General features: G+C 36.3%; 1 protein-coding gene across 1 annotated transcript in view; it reads left to right on the forward strand.

The window, feature by feature from the left end:
• The window catches only part of LOC149780122 (uncharacterized), a 106,349-nt gene that overhangs the window by 68,459 nt on the left and 17,339 nt on the right, over positions 1-20,551 (forward strand). Inside the window, exons 8-9 of the mRNA XM_089936892.1 lie at positions 3,143-3,306; positions 5,637-5,764. Coding sequence (XP_089793018.1) covers positions 3,143-3,306; positions 5,637-5,764 — 292 coding nt within the window. The remainder of the gene's footprint in view (positions 1-3,142; positions 3,307-5,636; positions 5,765-20,551) is intronic.

Raw genomic sequence — 20,551 nt, forward strand, 5'->3', positions numbered from 1 at the left:
AGGAATATATTCCAAACACGAATCTTTTGACTGCTGATAAACATAATGAAAAGTAATTTATCAGATACTGTCTTTTTTATTTTCAGACGGTCTAGATTGTGTAAAACTTAGTGAGCCATCATTATCGTTATCAACATCATCAAAATATGAATGATCATAATGAATTAGATCAGTTCACATATTAGAAAAAAATGCACTGATTTACATCTACAATTTCAAATTATGCAAGTAAATAATGGACTGGTGTGTGAAATGAAAACAAAATAATATAATTCTCCAATTCAAAACCTGCCAGGCAGTAGTGAAATTAGTGAACAAAAACAAAGTTATTATTTTAAGTTGGGGTTAATCCAATTCACTGGTTGGATTAAAGTGTGCAGGATTCAGTAATCTTGTGTGGAACATAAATTTTTAAGAATACATCCTCTATGTATACATTATTTTATTATCGAATAGTGCACATAAAACAATTTTTATAAAATAATAATAATTTGTATATGGTATATAATTTGTTTAAACAACTTTCAAGTTTAAGCTGTGTGCAGAGGTCAGAGCTTTACAAAGGACAGTTTTACCATTTTTCATCAGTGGTCACTATTGTCAAGTTTGACTGTACATCCAGATTATCTTAAAACCTAATATAATCTACAACAAAAGACAACTTGTCTCATAACCTTTATAGACTTGGCAACAACATGACAGTGGGGACTATTGTTGCTTTTACTTTTGAAGAATTTTACAGACATTGCATCATACTCTGCATCATTGATTGTAGAAATGAAAGCTAGAAACCATTCCTTGCAAGAGTGTTAACTCATTAATCCCTGGAGGTTTTTGTTGTTTTTGCCTGAAATGCGAGTAGGAAAAACATTTGGGGGCTACTTCTGAATATATCCTAATACATCGAATTTCAAGAGAATTCCCATTAACCAATGCCTAGTTGTGTTAGAAACATTGTTTTTCATTGGCTATTTCACTCACGCATGAGAAGAAAGGTAAAAGTTGGAGTTCCTTTTTTTTTTTTTTTTTTTTTTTTTTACTTAACGGACTTATCATTTTCATATCAAGACCACTCTTTATTCCAAATGCCCATCTTATCCTACCTTTTGCAAAGGTTCACCTGTCTGTGTGCAGTTGAGACTGGTCTGCCTTAGATCTGAGGCCAAAAAGTCTAAAATCCAGACACAAAATCGGATTCTGACCACGTGCGAATTTTGGGTGGGTCCAAAAAAATTAGGTTTTCCCCACTGTATTTGGTAGTGACACTAGAATGTCCAGATTATTTGGTATCACTGTAGAGCTTCATCCATCTACCTTTCTATAATACCACCCACTTTAATGTATCGTACATGACCTTGATGCTATGGAGCTTGGCAGTAGGCTACTACCTCCTGCCGTGGAAACATGGCACCAGGGGTTAATGTGTTAAGAAGCAAAACTTCAGTAAATATTACATCTTCTAAACATTTTATATTGAATAAAAGAAAGAAAAATTAGAGTTGAAACAGTTTGGATCCTTGTGACATTTGTCTTTTTTCTGTCATCAACAGCATAGAAGTATTGCAAGATAATATTGTATTGGACCCCTTGTTTGAGATGAGAGTACCACGCCATTGAGATAATGGTACCACACACTGGGTGTAACATGCCATTGTTAGAGATGAGAGTAAAACACCCTGGTTGTAAGATGCCATTGTTGGAGATGAGTCTACCACACACTGGGTATAACATACCATTGTTTGAGGTGAGAGTACCATACACTTGGTGTAACATGCCATTGAGATAATGGTACCACACACTGGGTGTAACATGCCATTGAGATGATAAGTGATACTTATTTACACTTTTGGTGATGGCTTCATCAACTTTGACAAGAATATATTCCTGACCGGAGTATTTTGGCGGCTGAGAAATATTATGAAGAGTATTAGCAGATAGTCTTTTCATTTCCGGCTGTCTAAATTGTGTAAAACTTTGTGAGCCATCATTAATCGTTATCAACATCATCAAAATATGAATGATTATGATGAATGAGATCAGTTCACATATTAATAGAAAATGCACTGATTCACATTCTGCAGTTTTAAATTATGTAAGTAAATACTGGACTAGAGTGTGAAATGAAAAAAAAAGAATATAATTTTCCAAGTCAAAACCTGCCAGGCAGTAGTGAAATTAGTGTTATCTCATCGTGAACACAAAGTTATTATTTTAAGTTGGGGTTAATCCCAATTCAATGGATGGTTAAAGTGAACAGTAATCTTGTGTGGAACATACATTTGGGAGAGAACATGCATACATTATTGTATTATTGTACACAAAAGAATCTTGATAATAATAATAATAATAATAATAATTTGTATATGGTATTTGTTTAAACAACTTTTTTGAGGTGAAGCTGTGTGCAGAGATCACCTGATATACAAGCCAGATTTGCTATTTTGGATCGGTGTACACTATTGATAGGTTTGACTGAGCATCCAAATTATCTCACAAGACAAAAAGTAATACTCAGTCAGCAGGTAACTTGTCTCATAACCTGAATAGACTAAGCAACATCACAGTGGGGGAAGATTACTAACAATTTGTCCGATAACCTGAATAGACCAATCAACATCACAGTGGGGACTATTATTGATATATCTCATAACCTAAATAGACAACATCATGGGTAGCTACTATTGACAGGTTTGGCTGCACATCCAAATTATCTCAAAACATATTACAATCTACAGACAAAAGAAACCTGTCTCATGACCTTTATAGACTATAAACAACATCACAATTTGGACTGTTATTGCTTTTACTGGTAAAGAAGTTTACAGTTATGGCATCATATGGTGTAGCTGGAAAATTATTGATTGCAGAAAAGAAAGCAAGAAACCATTCCTAATAAGTGTTAAGAAGCAAAACTTTGGTAAATATTACATTTTCTGAACATTTTATATTAAATAAAATCATTTTTTCACAAACAGTATGTTTTTCTTTAAGAAAGTCACCATGTCTATTTTCATTTTACCTCCAGCAGTAGCTAGTGGCAAACTAAGTAACCATTTACTGTTTCATTAAACATAAAAGAAAAATGAGAGTTTAAAAAGTTCGGAACTTGGTGTCATGTATACTTTTTGTCTATCATCAACAGCATAGAAGTATTGCAAGATAAGATTGTGTTGGACCCACAGTGGATGATTGATGCCCTCAAGTCCCTCATCACTGCTGGGATGTTTGTCCTGAGAAGTGCCCCAGCTGTAGCTGACAAGTGGCTCGAGTTTAAGAAGAGTGGAAAACTTTCTCCAAAACTGATTGGTTTGTAAATTTCGTATTTTTTATAATACATAATTTTCAGAATATGACTTCCTCTTTACATTTTTATGTTGATTTAAGTACATGCAAATTGGGTATTTTCTGATTTAATATTCCTCCTCATGCTTTGAAAAGAAAGTTTGGAAACTGTGATCCCATCCCTCCATAATTGTATGTTTTAACCTATTATGTAAATGCCTCTTGTGATGTTATCTACCACAGTTTCATTGGACTTGGCTTAAGGCTGTGCAGAATTATAGTTTGGCAAGTGTTCAACTTGGAGCATTTCTGTCCATCTTCAGTCTATTTTCTATTCATCAGTGTTTCATGTATTTGTAGTTCATGTAAAAAGTTATGGACCATTTGATCAAACTTCATCTGAAAGTTTCTATATTATATAAGGGATGACTTCCTTAACAAATGAAACTTGTAGAGAAGCAACTTACTTTCAGCTGCTTCCAAAGTGTTGCTTTTAATCAGTGACAAGAATGCAGGGCTGTTTTAGAACTAAACATTTACAAGGGAATACAAATAAAGCAAACTAATTTACAGTATGGTTCTCAGCAATGATGGATAAGTTTGAATACAATACTCATGTAGGTGGTGCCAATGACATTGTCAGATAAAGGCATTACAAGCATTTCACACTTGAGCATACCTGGAAATTTCATGAATAAGGTTGAATACTGTTTTCTTGCCTAAATACCAAACAGTTTGAACACAGACTGAAGACTATTGGGCATTTAGCCTTTTAAATGACAACTCCTAATGAAGTTGCAGACTAAGGTTCGGAAACAACACAGACCATTTTGATCCTGAAGATACTGTCATTTATTTTGGATCTTATTGTCCTATCTGGAATCCTTAAACATAGTGATGTGATGCTACATGCATCTTGATGAGTGCAAATTCCTTTATTTCACTTGTAGGCCATCATGATGGAATGCTGCATGCATCTTGATGAGTACTACATCTTCATTTCACTTGTAGGCCATGATGATGAGATGTCGCATGCATCTTGATAAGCACTATTCCTTCATTTCACTTGTAGGCCATGATGATGGGATGTTGCATGCATCTTGATGAGTACATCTTCATTTCACTTGTAGGCCATCATGATGGAATGCTGCATGCATTTTGATGAGCACTATTCCTTCATTTCACTTGTAGGCCATGATGATGAGATGTTGCATGCATCTTGATGAGCACTATTCCTTCATTTCACTTGTAGGCCATGATGATGGGATGTTGCATGCTTCTTGATGAGTACATCTTCATTTCACTTGTAGGCCATGATGATGAGATGTTGCATGCATCTTGATGAGCACTACTCCTTCATTTCATTTGTAGGCCATGATGATGGGATGTTGCATGCATCTTAATGAGCACTACTCCTTTATGTCACTTGTAGGCCATGATGATGAGATGTTGCATGCATCTTGATGAGCACTATTCCTTCATTTCACTTGTAGGCCATGATGATGGGATGTTGCATGCATCTTGATGAGTACATCTTCATTTCACTTGTAGGCCATGATGATGAGATGTTGCATGCATCTTGATGAGCGCTACTCCTTCATTTCATTTGTAGGCCATGATGATGGGATGTTGCATGCATCTTAATGAGCACTACTCCTTTATGTCACTTGTAGGCCATGATGATGAGATGTTGCATGCATCTTGATGAGCACTATTCCTTCATTTCACTTGTAGGCCATGATGATGGGATGTTGCATGCATCTTGATGAGTACATCTTCATTTCACTTGTAGGCCATGATGATGAGATGTTGCATGCATCTTGATGAGCACTACTCCTTCATTTCATTTGTAGGCCATGATGATGGGATGTTGCATGCATCTTAATGAGCACTACTCCTTTATGTCACTTGTAGGCCATTATGGCCCATATTGTACACTTCACTACCTAAAGTTGTTTAGAATATCAAAATTAGATTATTCAAATCATATTGTTGTACTATGTATTGAGCACCTCTGTGGACAAACTTTAATGAATGTATAACAAGAAACTTAGTTATTGGTTATCACATTAGTTTGAATTTACTGTTAAGCCTTCCAAGAGGGAACAGTGCCTGAATCAAATTTGTAAACTATAATGTATTTGGTTTTTAAGAATTAGTAAATATTTGTTTTCAATGATGAAAATAATATCTGATAGTAAGAATTGTTTTTTAAAAGTCTTACATAATTTTGTTCATAACAATAACAGACACATTTTATTGCAGTTGTATATGTTTTTGAATTGTATTTTCCTCAGAATTATCTTGCAAACTTCATCTATGTGAAAACTTAATAATTATTATTTTATTTTAAGATGCTATCTGGACCAAAGAACATAAACCCAATCTCCATGACAACAAGGAACACATTTTGTTACTCATGGAGCATTTAAACATCATTGCCAAGCCAAGATGTTACAGCGAGGATGGGTCTGAAATCAAGGTTAGTTGACACTAAAGTCAGAATTTGATCTTTTCTTCTCCTTTAATTTGCCTTTTATTTTCAGAGCATTGCATTACAAACAATTACTGTTCCTGTTACATTGTTACTTTAAAACTGTCCCATCTGCTAATAGAACTATTCTGAGTGACAGCCTTTTCTACTTGCACAACTGTCCAGAGTGACTACCCTAATGCCAACAAAAATGTTCTGAGTGACAACATTTTCTGCCAGCTAAACTGTCCTGAGTGGCAGCATTTTATACCAAGAAACTTTTCTTGAATGGCTACCTTTTGTGCAAGCAAAACTGTCCTGATTGACTACTCTAATGCCAGTAAAACTCGTGAGTGGCAAGGCCTTTTCACTGATAACAAAATTGCCCTGTGTGACTATACCCCTTCTGCCAACTAAACTGTTCTGAATGACTACATTTATTGCCAATAAACCTGTCCTGAGTGATTACCCTCATGCCAATAAAGCTGTCTTGAGTGGTGAGTCCTTTGACTGCCAAGAAAACAGTCCTGAGTGACTATACTTCTTCTGCCAATAAAACAGTCCAGCATGAATATATTCCTCAGCCAACAAATTAATCCAGAGTGACAACCCCTTCTGACAGAAACATGTAGCAGAAGACTTGTTAGAGGGCATTATCCTGTATAACAAAGTTGATCTGTGTATTACAGATCTGATATTTAATATCAATAATGCAGTACCTATCACTGTTGTTTAGCTTTACTCTCTCCACAGTGGAAAAATTTGGGGCCATGCTACATGTACCATCTTCCTGTTCTAGAATTTATTAGAACCCATACATCGACCCAGTCTGACTTATGTTCATGCAAAACGTTGCATCCTCATTCTTTTCTTGATGGCACTGCCAGATGTGGAAAACATGGTTATCATATATCAGGACATGATATTCCTGTTTCGTCATCAGTACAAGACTCTCCTCCCATCCTTAATTATCTAAAAGTTAATTTTGAAAGTCGTGTTTTACACACGACAAACTACCTATCCTCCCCACTCAGAGTGGGTTCGATAATTATTTCAAATTTATATGTTTAGTTTGTGTGTTGTTATTTTAGTATTTACATTTGTAAGGGGCTCGCATATTAGTCTCAATTGTACTATTTAATGCTTTGTGCATTATGAAGATCTAATTAATCTCTTAATATAGTTCATGGATGATGTTCCTCAGTTAACATGTTTAGTAAAAAATATGAGTAAACTCTTAGATTATTTTATTTTTCAATAAATAGTATGGACTACACAGCCCTTGTTATTGTACAATGTTACTGTCATCAAAAAATAATTCTTTCAGAAATTTCTTTACAGATAACACAACTGTGGGTAGGTATGAGGATGCGAAAAACGCGCAGTGGGACACTTGTATCACATGCATTTTGTGGGACACTTGCACCACATGCATTTTGTGTACAAAATCTGCTTGAATTGGTGGGTGTGCTATTTATTGTGATGTTCATCCCTAGGGATACCCACAGTTTATGACTTAGGACTTATTCCAAAACTAGAGAAATCAGATCTCATTCCTTCACAGACATTCATGTACATAGGAATTAATTTTATTACATTTTGTGTTTGGGTTCATGTTCCCCCAAAATGATACACAAAATTCTGGAATTTGTTGAGGAATTTATATGCCAAAGCTTACTTGTCAGTGTGCCTTTATCATTTTCAGGGAACTTTAAATTCCAGATCTGGTATCACTAGGCTGACTCCATTTATGTTCTCTTAAATTTCATCTGTTGGCAGTCTGGAAAACACACACGGATTATTTGTCTGATTGAATTTCTCTACAGTAAACTTTTATTGCCACCTCAAGTGGTGGTAGAATCAAGAAAAGATTCTACTGGGATGAAATCCCATTCATATTCATGTCAGTACATTGACACATCAGATTCACAGAGTGGAGGGACTAAATTAGAGTCAGAAGGAGTTCTTCTCCAGGACTATCACACATAATCTAATTCGACTGTGTTCTTTGACATGACAGAGGCATAAATTCATGTAAAGTGTCATTGCATTGTTGTCTTCAGAGGTAGTCATCATCCTTCTCTCTACATGGAAGTCTTGAATCTTCTGTGCTGAACAGAGTTGAATGGGATTATTCTCTGCTTTTATGATATTTCAGGAAAGAAAATGGAAATGAAGACATTTTGTCAAGTATAGGCAAGGTAGTCTTAGCAGAAAGGTAGTTTCAGGATAGTTTCAGGGACCCTGTTCAGTTTGTGAGAGAATCCTTTTGTTCACTTGTTTGAAATGAACTCTACAAAAATCTTCAGTTTACATACTCCATGTTCCAAACCAAAAAGCATGGGCTGTGGATGGCTGAAGTTGTACTGACTGTTTGCTTATGCATTCCGTCCCACCAGGTTGGTTCCACAGAAGTACTTCACAAGGTCAGGAAATCCACAGCTCAGATAATCATTATGTAACTTTTGTTGCCTGAAAACAACATCTAGTTCAGCAATCTCTCAAACCTTTTAATCAACGAACACATGGTATTACCTCATTTTGTCTTTACAACACATTCTCGCAGTCTCCATCTTCATGCTTGTCATATGTGTCTGTCAGGTGAAGGTTTCAAGCAAAGGTTGCCGCTGATGCAAAATAGAGAATCTTTTGTGATTAGTAAACAAGGAACATATTAATCATAGATCCTTCTCACTTGCTTCAGTAGCTCAGTTTCTATTCACTTTCAAGGTGATATCTTGTTTAATCTTCACAATCAAAGGTTGTAGGGCCACCATTCAAACAGTCATAATGTCTCCAAAGGTCAGTCCATTGGTACAGAACTTCCATTGACAGACCTTATTAAGTAAGTACTTAGAGATTCAGAGCCTGGTGTCTCACTTGTTGGTGCCAAGATTAAATCTTCTTCCTGCATTTAGGTGGTTTGAGAAATAGATGAGGGTTGTTACGGTTCAATTTTAATTAGGATTCTATTTCACTGGTTGTGTCAGCCAGGTTTCTTTGCAGAAACTTGCCTCCATCAGTACTTAATTCCATCCCTAATAAAGATCCACAGTTTCAGCTGCATCTTTGCTAGGGATGAACCTATGAACAAGATAAACTCCATTGCACGTTTAGAGTACTTAAGTTACTTAGCAGTTGCCAAGGGAGATGGAAAGGTAGGAAAAGATTTTCTCTTATCAAATCTCATCTTGTTTCAGTATCCACCAACTGATACTGAGAGAGACCTCTCATTCTTGAGAATAAAAGGCATGAAGTTAGTGGCATGTAGTATATTACTGATATTAAAAAGTAGATTTGGGGGGTCCAGGTAAAACTAAGTTGCACAAACAGTACTCCGATTGCTGGTTACAACAGCAGTTGAGTGGATTTGCTACAACATATTTTTTTTAATTTTTTACTCTCTTACAGTCCAACTGTAATATATAGACCAGTTCAGCTAAACAATAGTGTATGTAATATATTACTGATATTAAAAGGTAGATTTCAGGGAGGGTGGAAATTAATTTTTATAAGTTGATGGGCCAATGACGACAAGCAGCAGAGAGGGTGAACAGACCACTTAAGGGAGTGGTCACCCTTGTGTTTTACCAAAAAAAATAGTGACCACTCATAGAGGTCAATTACCACGTCTACGATTATTGTTTGTCCCAAACAGAATTGTAGACGAGCCCTCTCTGCTGCTATCAGTCTTGGGAATCATCATCTGAATCATGGGAATCTTCATCTGTTTCATCTTCATCTATTTCATCTTTATTTGTTCTATGTTTCAAGTAATATTCAAGTTCTGATGGTGGTTTTTCTATTTTTGGATTTATGTTCTTTCTTTTTCTGTAATAGTTCATCAAACTTCTGTATCGATCTCCACCGCAATTTTTGCAAATCTGATATAATCCTCTAACGCCGTTGTTACATCCAACACATCTTCGTGGACCAGCATGAGGGTTTTTCTTTATAAGATAATTATGTTTCTTGCAATATTCTCCACGGCATTTTTTGTTGCATTTATCTGTTGTTCCTTGACGCAGCCACGCACAGTTGTTCATTATATTAATGATATCTGTTTAATTAAATTTAATTTTATCATCACCCCTCTCTGCTGCTCCTCCTCTGCTGATATTAATTAAATTATTATGTTATAATAAAAATGATACATCCAGAATCTCATACTGCAAGAACAGCTCGAGAACGATTAGAAGCAATTAAAAAATTTCTTCCTGTCAAAGACTCATTTAGAAAAAATCTACAAGCGCAGCAAGAAGCAAAAGTTGAGTATGAAGAAGACACTAAAAAACTGTTTAAACCCGTCACTGCAGCTACTGAGAAAGTTGCAACTGTCATCAAAGAAGATCTTCTTCCGGTATCAGAAAAAATAGCAAGAAGAACTAAACAGGCAAAGAGGATTTTACGAGACCTTCCAACTGACATAGCTGCAGCTCAACCTCCACCTGTTGGTGAGGAAATACTTGAAGGCATTGAAGAACTTCTTACTGAAGTCGCCGATGTGAGAGAAAAACTTGCATCTAAATCCAAACCAGCAGGAGAGAGCTTAAAATTAATTGCAAGATTTAACGAAGGAGTTGTTGAGGAAATTAGAAAAACTGAAAGAGAGAAATTACCTGAGATGATATCAAAAAATATATCTAATAAATCTAATTTTTTAAAACCCTTTTATGGAAAAACAACTGATGATGATTTCATTAAATGGATATATCGCGTATATTACAATAAAAAACAAGCTAGAGGTCAAGAATTTAAAAGATTTAATGAAGAAGTAAATAAACTTAGAGGGAGACGGGAACAACCAAAACAAGGAGAGTCCTCCCAGTATCAGCTTCCTCCACCTCTGCAACAAATAGAACAACAGCAATCTTCTTCGCCGCAGCAAAAGTTGAGGTCGGAAATTAAAAGGACTAAAGAGTCACTTAAAAAATCACCCCCCTCGAAGAAAATTCCTTCACCGTTATGTAAAATTTCTGCACCGGAAACAACATTTTCACCGACAGATTCACCACATGGATTTCGAGAAGGTGACTCACCCCCGGCCACCACTGAAGTACTTACTCCGGTAATGCAACCACCAGTATTTAAAACACCTCAAGATGAACCTAAAACAGGATCTGGTTTATGTCCTGATAATATCATCAATGACGTGTCACGGTTAGAAGTTCTCATAGGAGGAAAACGTGCCGGAAATAATTCACCAGAAATAACCAATGAAGCAGCTGATATTTGTCGGCGACTATTTCAAGGTGGCATCATGGATATTGGCGTTTACCAAGAACTTATTGATGAGCTCGTTGATGACTAGTTGTTAGATAAATGGTAAATAAAATAAGATGATTGTGCATGATAATCATCGTAAACCCACACAGGTTAGAGCGGTAAACTCCTGATTACCAATCTATAGTGTTATTTACGGAAATGGACTTGGTGATGTCATTCGGGGATTATTCACGAGGATAGCTCCAAAAGTAGCACCTGTTGCAAAACAATTATCGATGAAGGCTATTGATATTGTTCGTGATAAAGCTCCTGGTGCAATTGTCAATGTTGCTGGTAAGGCGTTCTCGGCGATCAAAGAAAGATTAGCACGATTATTGCGACGAAAACAACAACCACTAGTAAAATTACCAAGTACTGAGGTGATGCCCGCAGACGTAAGTAAAATAATAAATCAGGCTGCAAATCAAAAACTAGCGGCGATATCTGAAGAAGCAGAAAAAAATATAACAGCAAATTTAATAGCAGGAAGCGGTCTTCGTCGACGATGATCATCATTTGGAAAAATGGTAACTATAATAAAAATGTTCAGGCGCGAATCAGACCCAGCATTTCATATGGAGGCACCTGTCCTTAAGTACGAGTCGGTACGTGATTATCAATTTTATTCTTATGACGCAAGACTACCAAATCAGCGGGGGAGAATCGAATTACAGGTTCATGATACAAGTAGATATTTCTTGCCCGCTGAAGCGTTTATTGAAGTAGAAGGTAGACTTGTAACGAATGTTGTAGCTAATACGCCATATGCTGCTAATTTGCGTGTTGGTTTTGTCAACAACGGGATCATGGCATTATTTAGTGGCGCCACATACATGATTGATGGAATAAATATTGAATCAATTCAGAATGATGTCGACGTTGCTACAACAATAATTGGTCTGGCGAGATATTCTGACGACTTTACAAGATCAGCTGGTCCAACAATGATGTTTGCCAAGGATATTACTGACAACGCTGATCATGTTCAGTATATTAAGTTACAGACACCTCAAGTTACTTCAGTTAATCCACAACCGGTTGATTTTGAACACGAAGACAGACCGGGTGCTGCTTTTGATATTATAAAAAGTGTTAGTGCGACTTACAACCTGGGATTTGCAACACGCCGAGCAGCGCTGTCGGGAGATAATAGAAATTTTTCGTGTGCAATTCCATTATCTCACATCTTTGGATTTTGCAGAAATGTTAGAAAAGTCATCTTTGGAGCTAAACACACAATTGTGCTTGTAAGAAAAGGTGATGATAATGATGCAATCTGGCGAGGTGCTGGTGTTGCTGATGGTAAAGTAAATATATCAAAACTTTCATTGTGGATGCCAGTAATAACTCCATCTATTACTGAGGAACAAAAATTACTATCTTTTATGGATCAAGGCGGTAAATCATTGCTATCATGGTTAACAGTAACCACAGATGCTGCTCAAAGCAATATTAATGGTTTATTTACATGGCATATAGCATCACAACAGGGTGTTTCTGCACCATGACATATTTTTATTGCACTGCAAAATATTGACCAGATAAATGATCAAGAATGTTCACATATGATATTTGATAACCTTGGAGTTAATGAAGTTTCCTTACGTATAAATGGACATCAAGAACCAACAGAAAATATACAACTAAATTTTGATCAAAATCATGTAGCGCGCGCATATCATCGTTTAATGTCATTCATGGGACGTGATCAAAATATAGATACCGGTTTGCAAATATCACAACTAGATTTTACAGGTCTATATCCGATTTATTATTTTTCACTAGAACATCTTGATTTATCCAAACAATCTGTTGTTGATATACACTTTCGAGCTCATGTTACTGCCCTGCCAGGTGCTGGTGCCTTTTACAGAGCGATCGCGGTCATACTTAGCGACAAAGCCATGTTACTTGAAGGTGGTAGTGGTCGAATGAGGGTCGTTGATGCACCGGTGGAAAATATTTAATCGTGTTATTTAGGAAAATATTATTTATATAAAAATGCCGTATGGTCATGTTAATGTTACTCTGACCCCAGGTCAGGTAAAAAAGCTTCAATCAAAAACCGCCAACAAATGCGGAACTAAAATATCACTAAAACGAGATCAGATTAGTGGTGGTCCAAACAAATTATCGTTGACAAATAATCAGATTAAACATTTCAATAAAGCCCTAGAATCAAAAACTGGAGTTCAATTCCATCTCTCCCCGAGTGCCATCAAAGACATGGTTACCGGTGGTATATTTCCACTACTTGCGGCCATTCCGGCATTAATAGCTGCAGCTGCTCCAGCCGTAGCAAAAGCGGCCACGTTAGGTGCTGTTGGAACAGCCGCTGGAATGGCACTAAAGAAAGCAAAAGGGCAAGGATACAAAAAAAAGGGGCGCGGCTTAAGATTGCCAGGATCTCGTTGGGGGAGAGGCCTAAGGCTTCCAGGGTCACTTCGTTAGACGTTCCAGCATCAAATTTTGATTTACTTGATGCTGCTAAAAAATTAAAAATATCCGCCTTTAGAGGTGTTTTTATGCGAGATCAATTACCGAAACAACCAAACAAACTAGAAACAGGTATTATTAATCTTGACAAACGTTCCGGACCCGGTACTCATTGGGTATCATACGCGGTTGACCCGCGTGGAATTGTTTATTTTGATTCGTACGGGTTATCTCCACCTGTTGAATTTATCAAGTATGTTGCACCACTCCACGCAACAACCTCTGGTTATAAAGTTTGGTATTCAACGCTACCCACACAAACAATGACAGATCCGCCAATATGCGGCCGTGAAGTAATTAATGTACTCGACGCTATATCAAAATCATCCAGGCCACCACATAAAGTCGTGCACGATTATACAAGCAACCCATTTGTTGCGCGTAAGGCGTTTTAAACAACGGATCTTATTATAATGGTTGACATCTACGGAAGATCTTCTACTAGTAAGAAAATAAAATCCGACGTTGATCTGTCAAAGTATGCAACTAAGGATGACCTCGCTGATATCATGAACCTGGCTGGAGTTGACCCAGATGAAGTTGTTATTTTTCAAGATCGATATGGTAAACTAAAAACCAGCAATATCAAATGGAATGATATAGTCCGGCGAGTACTTGGTGCAGTTACGGATAATATTCCCGTGTTTACTGACGGTGGTAGAATCAGAGATTCAAGTATGTCACTTAAAACCGTCAGAGATGAAATTGCAAAAAGTGTTGCTAATCGCGTGAGAAACACCGGTGACACAATGACAGGTGAACTTAGCATGAACGGGAACAAAATAGTAGCTGTAACAGCTCCAAAATCTGACAACGACGTCGCAAACAAACTATACGTCGACGACGTGGATGGAAAACTATCCACGTTGCGGGCCGAATATGATGTTCACACGGGCGCGTTTACAAGGCTTCGAAGAAATTTTCAAAAAACCGATGATGCCATAAATAAGTTCTTTGGAACTCCTTCCGTCATTGACATGAAACTCGTTGATATCAAAAGTAACCTAGACACGATCAAACAAACACAGCTAGACATCGTAGCGGGAATTCCTGAGATTGTCAGTAAAACCAATTTGATTAAAATTCCAGCTGGAATAACTCCCGGGCATATCACAAACATCGTATTCACGGTATCATCGGGATTTGCAACATGGTCAAAACAAAGTAATACCATCAAATATACCGCAACAGTCACTGGCGTGTACAGGCTGTCTGTGTTTAGTGCTGCAAAATTTGAAATATTTACAACGTTTCCATGGCGTCATTCCACTGACAGGTTTTCCGGGGTTGTATCTGTTATATTAAATATCGGAGCCGAGGAAATATTTATTCTGGAAGCAGCTGATAAGAAATTAACCGCAACATCCTTCTGGTGGTGTTTGGAATTTGTAGCTGAAACACCTCAATTGGTTACTGTATAAAAATATATATGGACGGTGCACAATACAGATACAATCAAGCGCGTGAATGGCAGGCATCGTTAAAAGATCAAGTTGATCAATATACAGTAAAAGTAAAAAAATATCGACGACGATTGGTTATCGTTGATGTGATTGTTTATTCAGTATCCGCTGTTGTTGCTGGAACCGGTGTAATATTATCAGCGTTGACAACGATGGCACCAGTAGCTGTAACTATTTGTATTTCAGCAGCAACAACTATTGCAGGTGTGCTTAATATCATCACAAAAAAAATATGTACTTGCACGAACGAAAAATTATCCGATTACACAATAAAATTACATACAGCGACGGTAGCGTATTCGAAATTATCCTCGTTGTTATCAGCGAGTCTCAGTGATGGAATTATATCTGATTTCGAATTTTCAATGATAACCAAAATATACGACGAAGGTATCGGTATTAAAGATACAAGTATCAATAATGACAGAATTACTCTAGCAGATCGTGACCAACACAACTCCGCCAAAGATAACGATGATCTTGGTAAGTTCAATTAATCCTGAATTTAGTGTTAATTTTCCTACTGCAATTCCAGTAAAAGAAATAGCACTAGCACAATTACGAGTATATTACAGCTGGCCAAATATCAGATCAAAATCATTTAATGGTACACCAGCAAATAATTCGCTCGTATTTGCTAACAAGAACAAACCCGATGGAACACCTGACTGGGTTGTTGTTGGAATACCAACCGGCAGTTACAAGATTGAAGAGATCAGTGAGGAATTTGCGCGTAGAATAAAATCAATAACAGGAAAAGAATCAAAAATATCAATTAATGTTCATGAACCCACCCTGTCCTCGACGATTGAAATAAACTCGCCTGATTATGCCGTTGATATTTATCAATCCACGATAAGATCCGTGCTAGGATGGCCTGAAATATCACCACCGATAACACCGATACCACCAGAACCGAAAAAGTCTGATTATGTCACGGACAGGCAATCATATCATGAAATTAATCCATCATACGAGGGGAGACTACGTAATGTAAAAAGTAAATCGATGTTTAGCTTTTTTCTACTTTTTGATAGTGATGAGGCATGGGCTTTTAAAAACACTCCCGAGGAAAGAACTGCTAGTGGTTTTCATCGGAGTGATATTATTAAATATTTTCAGGAAATCAATCAAGAATGTAAAAAACAACTAGATCAACTAAATCAATATTTTAACGAACATATTTTTGACATATCAGCGTCATCGCGTGAAAAAATCATCACGCGTGTGGAAATATTAAATCAGCTTATATCAGATATGGAATATATTAATAACCGAATAGTTCAGGCGATGCTTAGTTTAGAATTTGGTGAAGGATCTAATTTATATAGATGGTTAGAAAAATATAAATTAACAAAAGCCGATGTACCAAATTTTAAATTTCCCGGGTATAGTGTAACCGAGTTAAGAAAATCTGTCAGTGATGTCATTGATGAGTTTTTTCCTAAAATACTCCATGCATGGAGAAAATTAATTCCACCAGCAACTGTTCTTAGATATGATAATGATCCACATGGCGGCGGAAGACACGTATCTCCGGGGATCGTTAATATAACACCGACGGTCGCGGTCAATCTGGTTTGTGACGTAATCGATGGCAGCTATCAAATAGATCTCGGAAGATCAAATCAAGCTCAACAAGGATACATCCTGTACACGTTCACACCACAAGTTCCCCCTGGAAGTTTAATCGTGCAAGAACCAACTAATCCTGTGTATTTACGGTGTCACAATAATATGTTAACACGAATCAATTTTAAACTCACAGACCACCTTAATCGCTTAATTGACATACGTGAAGAAGAACTTGTAATAAATCTGTATGTAAAGTCGTAAGACTTTTGTCGTAAGACTTTTATCGTAGATCTTTATGTAATGGAGGGTTTACCAACTCACCCATCAGAGTTATAAATAAATAATAATTCAGAAATAAAATAATAATTCAGAAATAAATAATTTGTAAAATTAAGAAATTTGTACAATTTTATGTTTTTGATGGGGTAAATGGTAGTCAAAATTAAGAAATTTGTACAATTTTATGCTTTGATGGGGTAAATGGTAGTCAAAATTAAGAAATTTGTACAATTTTATGTTTTTGATGGGGTAAATGGTAGTCAAAATTAAGAAATTTGTACAATTTTGTTAAATTTCAGTAAAAAAAAAACAAATTACTAACCCATCAAATTCAGAATAATATTTCTGATCAAAGATCTCAGTCATCTTCAAAATTACTACTTTGGACGGTGTTACTCTGGATCGTTTCACCAGTAATGAAGTTACTCTGGATCGTTTCACCAGTAACGAAGTTACTTTGGATCGTTTCACCAGTAACGAGGTTACTTTCTAACATAATTTTTCTTAATAGTCTTATACGGGTACTAATTGTTTTCTTTGCCTCATACTCGTGGGATAATAACGACTTAATTCTTTCTATGGCGGCAGAGAGAGGAATGAACTCCTTCACATGATCATCTTCTATGGTAGCTAGCGACTGAAACATTGCCGATTGAATCCGTTTCATGAGCCTGTATTCAGATGATAGTGTGTGTGTCCCCTGGGTTTTACGTTCTTGTAAAATCTCAAAGTCAGAAACTATTTTTTCAGGATTAAGTTCATCAGATATATTAATTCCATCTTTTTTCAATTTTTTAATAGCAACAATTACATCATTGATATTTTCATGGTTCATTATATAATATATAAATCTTTAAAATAAAAAAAAATATCCCTAGAACACCTATCGAGTGTATTAGCGAGTTCGTCGGGATGTTTCAAGGACAGCACAACATATACAATGAATGAAGAGCTCCTATCGAGTGTATTAGCGAGCTCAGATTATGAATGAAGAGCCCCTATCGAGTGTATTAGCGAGCTCAGATTATGAATGAAGTACAAACATATAACTAACTAAGGATGGCACAAGGACAGCACAGTCCTCATTAAACTCGTAGCTTGCCACCGCAGTCTACCAAGTTTAGAGGATATACACATAACATATATACAATGAAATGGTTATATACAATGAATGAAGAGCCCCTATCGAGTGTATTAGCAAGCTCAGATTATGAATGAAGTACAAACATATAACTAACTAAAGAAATGGATACATACAATGATGGATATATACAATGAAATGGATATATACAATGAATGAAGGACAGTACAAACATGTACGCTCAGCAAAAACCCACCCATAATAATTAATCCAGTGGGTGATACGAAAATATGTATCAACCACAAGTCAGTATTGTGGTTGGGAATTTTGCTGAGCGGGGGGGTTTTTGCGGTTCCCCCCACTATTATAAAAATCGCAATTATGCGTACACCACCGACAAATTGTCAGCCATGGGGGTTTGATCCTGGACCGCGAGCGTCACAGTCCAATACCATACTGATTGAGCTATCAAACCTTGTTACGAACATATGTTTTGGAAGTTAATATATAGTTAAGCTATATAGCTGAGGAACCAATATTTATAAAACAACAGTTTCTGAATAATAACAGTTTCTGTATTTATAACAGTTTCTGAATAATAACAGTTTCTGTATTTATAACAGCGGTTTCTGAATAATATCAGTTTCTGAATAATAACAGTTTCTGTATTTATAACAGCGGTTTCTGAATAATAACAGTTTCTGTATTTATAACAGTTTCTGAATAATAACAGTTTCTGAATAATAGCAGTTTCTGTATTTATAACAGCGTTTTTCCTAAGCAGACTGAGAATCAATAACAACAGTTTCTTTATTTATAACAGCATTTTTCCTAAGCAGACTGAGAATCAATAATAACAGTGGCATGAACACACACCTGCAGGTCGATTACCATGACAACAGTTTCTGTTCTACACACAGCTTCCTACGGATCAATAACATTATCATGATCTCTCGTAATGTTGTATGATGGGGAAATATTTAAAAAACATAAATAATACTTCTACGATGTAATTAATTACGATGTAATTAGTTAAACTGACTAATTAAGATCATAAAAAATCAAAAATCTACGAAGAAACTATATATTACAAAGTAATCTCCCCTTATATAATCAAAAATTCAGTAGTGTATGGAGGACGTACTGTGACATAAATTAAAAAAATTAATTCAATGTGGTGATGATAGTTAATAATGTGGTGATGATAGTTATTGATACTGAAAGATGATTTTCTGTTTATATTTTTTCGAGAAAGCAGATCTGGTTATATTATCTGCGACGTATTTTACCACACGCGAGTCAATATCAAAATATGTCGCAGCCGCGTTCATAGACTGAAATATAATTACTTTGCCAGTTTCTATGTTTGTGGAAATTACCGCCCTCTTTCCGATTGTCTTACATCTTCCTGTATTACCACATGCAGAGTTCACGCTTCGAGTGACAACTCGAAGGTTGTGTAGGGAGTTATTTTGAATGTCCCCGTCAATATGATCAATAACAAGACCGTCATTGATCATCCCATTATGACATTCATACATAAATCTATGACATAGATAATGTTTCTTTCCAACTGTAAATCTAAGATAACCAACATTATTAATACAACCAACTGGTCTCTTCAACTTGCAGTGTCTGATGATACCATTAATATTTGATTCATAGTTTGTTATGACAGGATGTGGGACAAATATATTTTGCTCCATTATAATAATATTATACGTTTAAATCATTGTTTGTCTGAAATCTTGATATATAATCCCTCACGGATTTTATAGCGTTTTCACCGCTATTATTTTTTTTGTCATAATATCTTTTAAGTTCTCTGAACCGTTTCCCGCCGCACTTCCCACATAATTCTGTTTTTCCTCGCACTCCAATACCACACCGTAGACATGGTATTGGTCCTAGACTTCCTCGTCGTATGTTTTGTGAGTGCATCCAACAAAATTCCTTTCTACAGGATTTGTTGCATCGATTTACTGAGCCGATCATCAACCATCTACATTGAGACATTGTATATATATATAATTTTCTTTATTTAAATATTTGTTTTAATTATATGAACGAGTTTGAGAGATTATCCCAAACTAGGCCTGTTAAATATAAATTCAACCTTGACAGATTATCTTCTGACTTGCCAGTACGAGATCTGGTTGATCCGAAAAATAAAAGTTTGATCTCGAAAATTCACGACGCTAAGAAAGAATTTTACACGGATGGTGCATCTCATACATGGTCAACGTTCAAGATTATACGCCCTGACGGAGTCAAGGACGCTGTCACGGACGCCACAATGAACGACAAGCGAGCTGCAACTATCATTAACTACATCGCTGAATACGAGGGCAATCAAAAATATTTCTTCAGAGTAAAATTTATTGTATTAACAGAAACAGGTAGTTGGATTATCCGTGACAAATATGATCCTGTCCTTGGCAATAATAAAACTATCATATTAAGTAAAAATTCCAGACCGGGTCTACTGACGGGTATTGACAAACCGTATTATGAGCGAGCATATCCTGTAACGGCGGTTATTTATGGAATCTATGAGATAAATAAAAAACCCAACGTTGATAAACTAGCGCCGATGAAATTTTCAAGGTTAAATTGTGTAGCCGAGCGAGTAATAGA

The sequence above is a fragment of the Sinohyriopsis cumingii genome, chromosome 16, assembly GCF_028554795.1.
Source record: "Sinohyriopsis cumingii isolate HCF-2022 chromosome 16, ASM2855479v2, whole genome shotgun sequence".
Lineage (NCBI taxonomy): Eukaryota > Metazoa > Mollusca > Bivalvia > Unionida > Unionidae > Sinohyriopsis > Sinohyriopsis cumingii.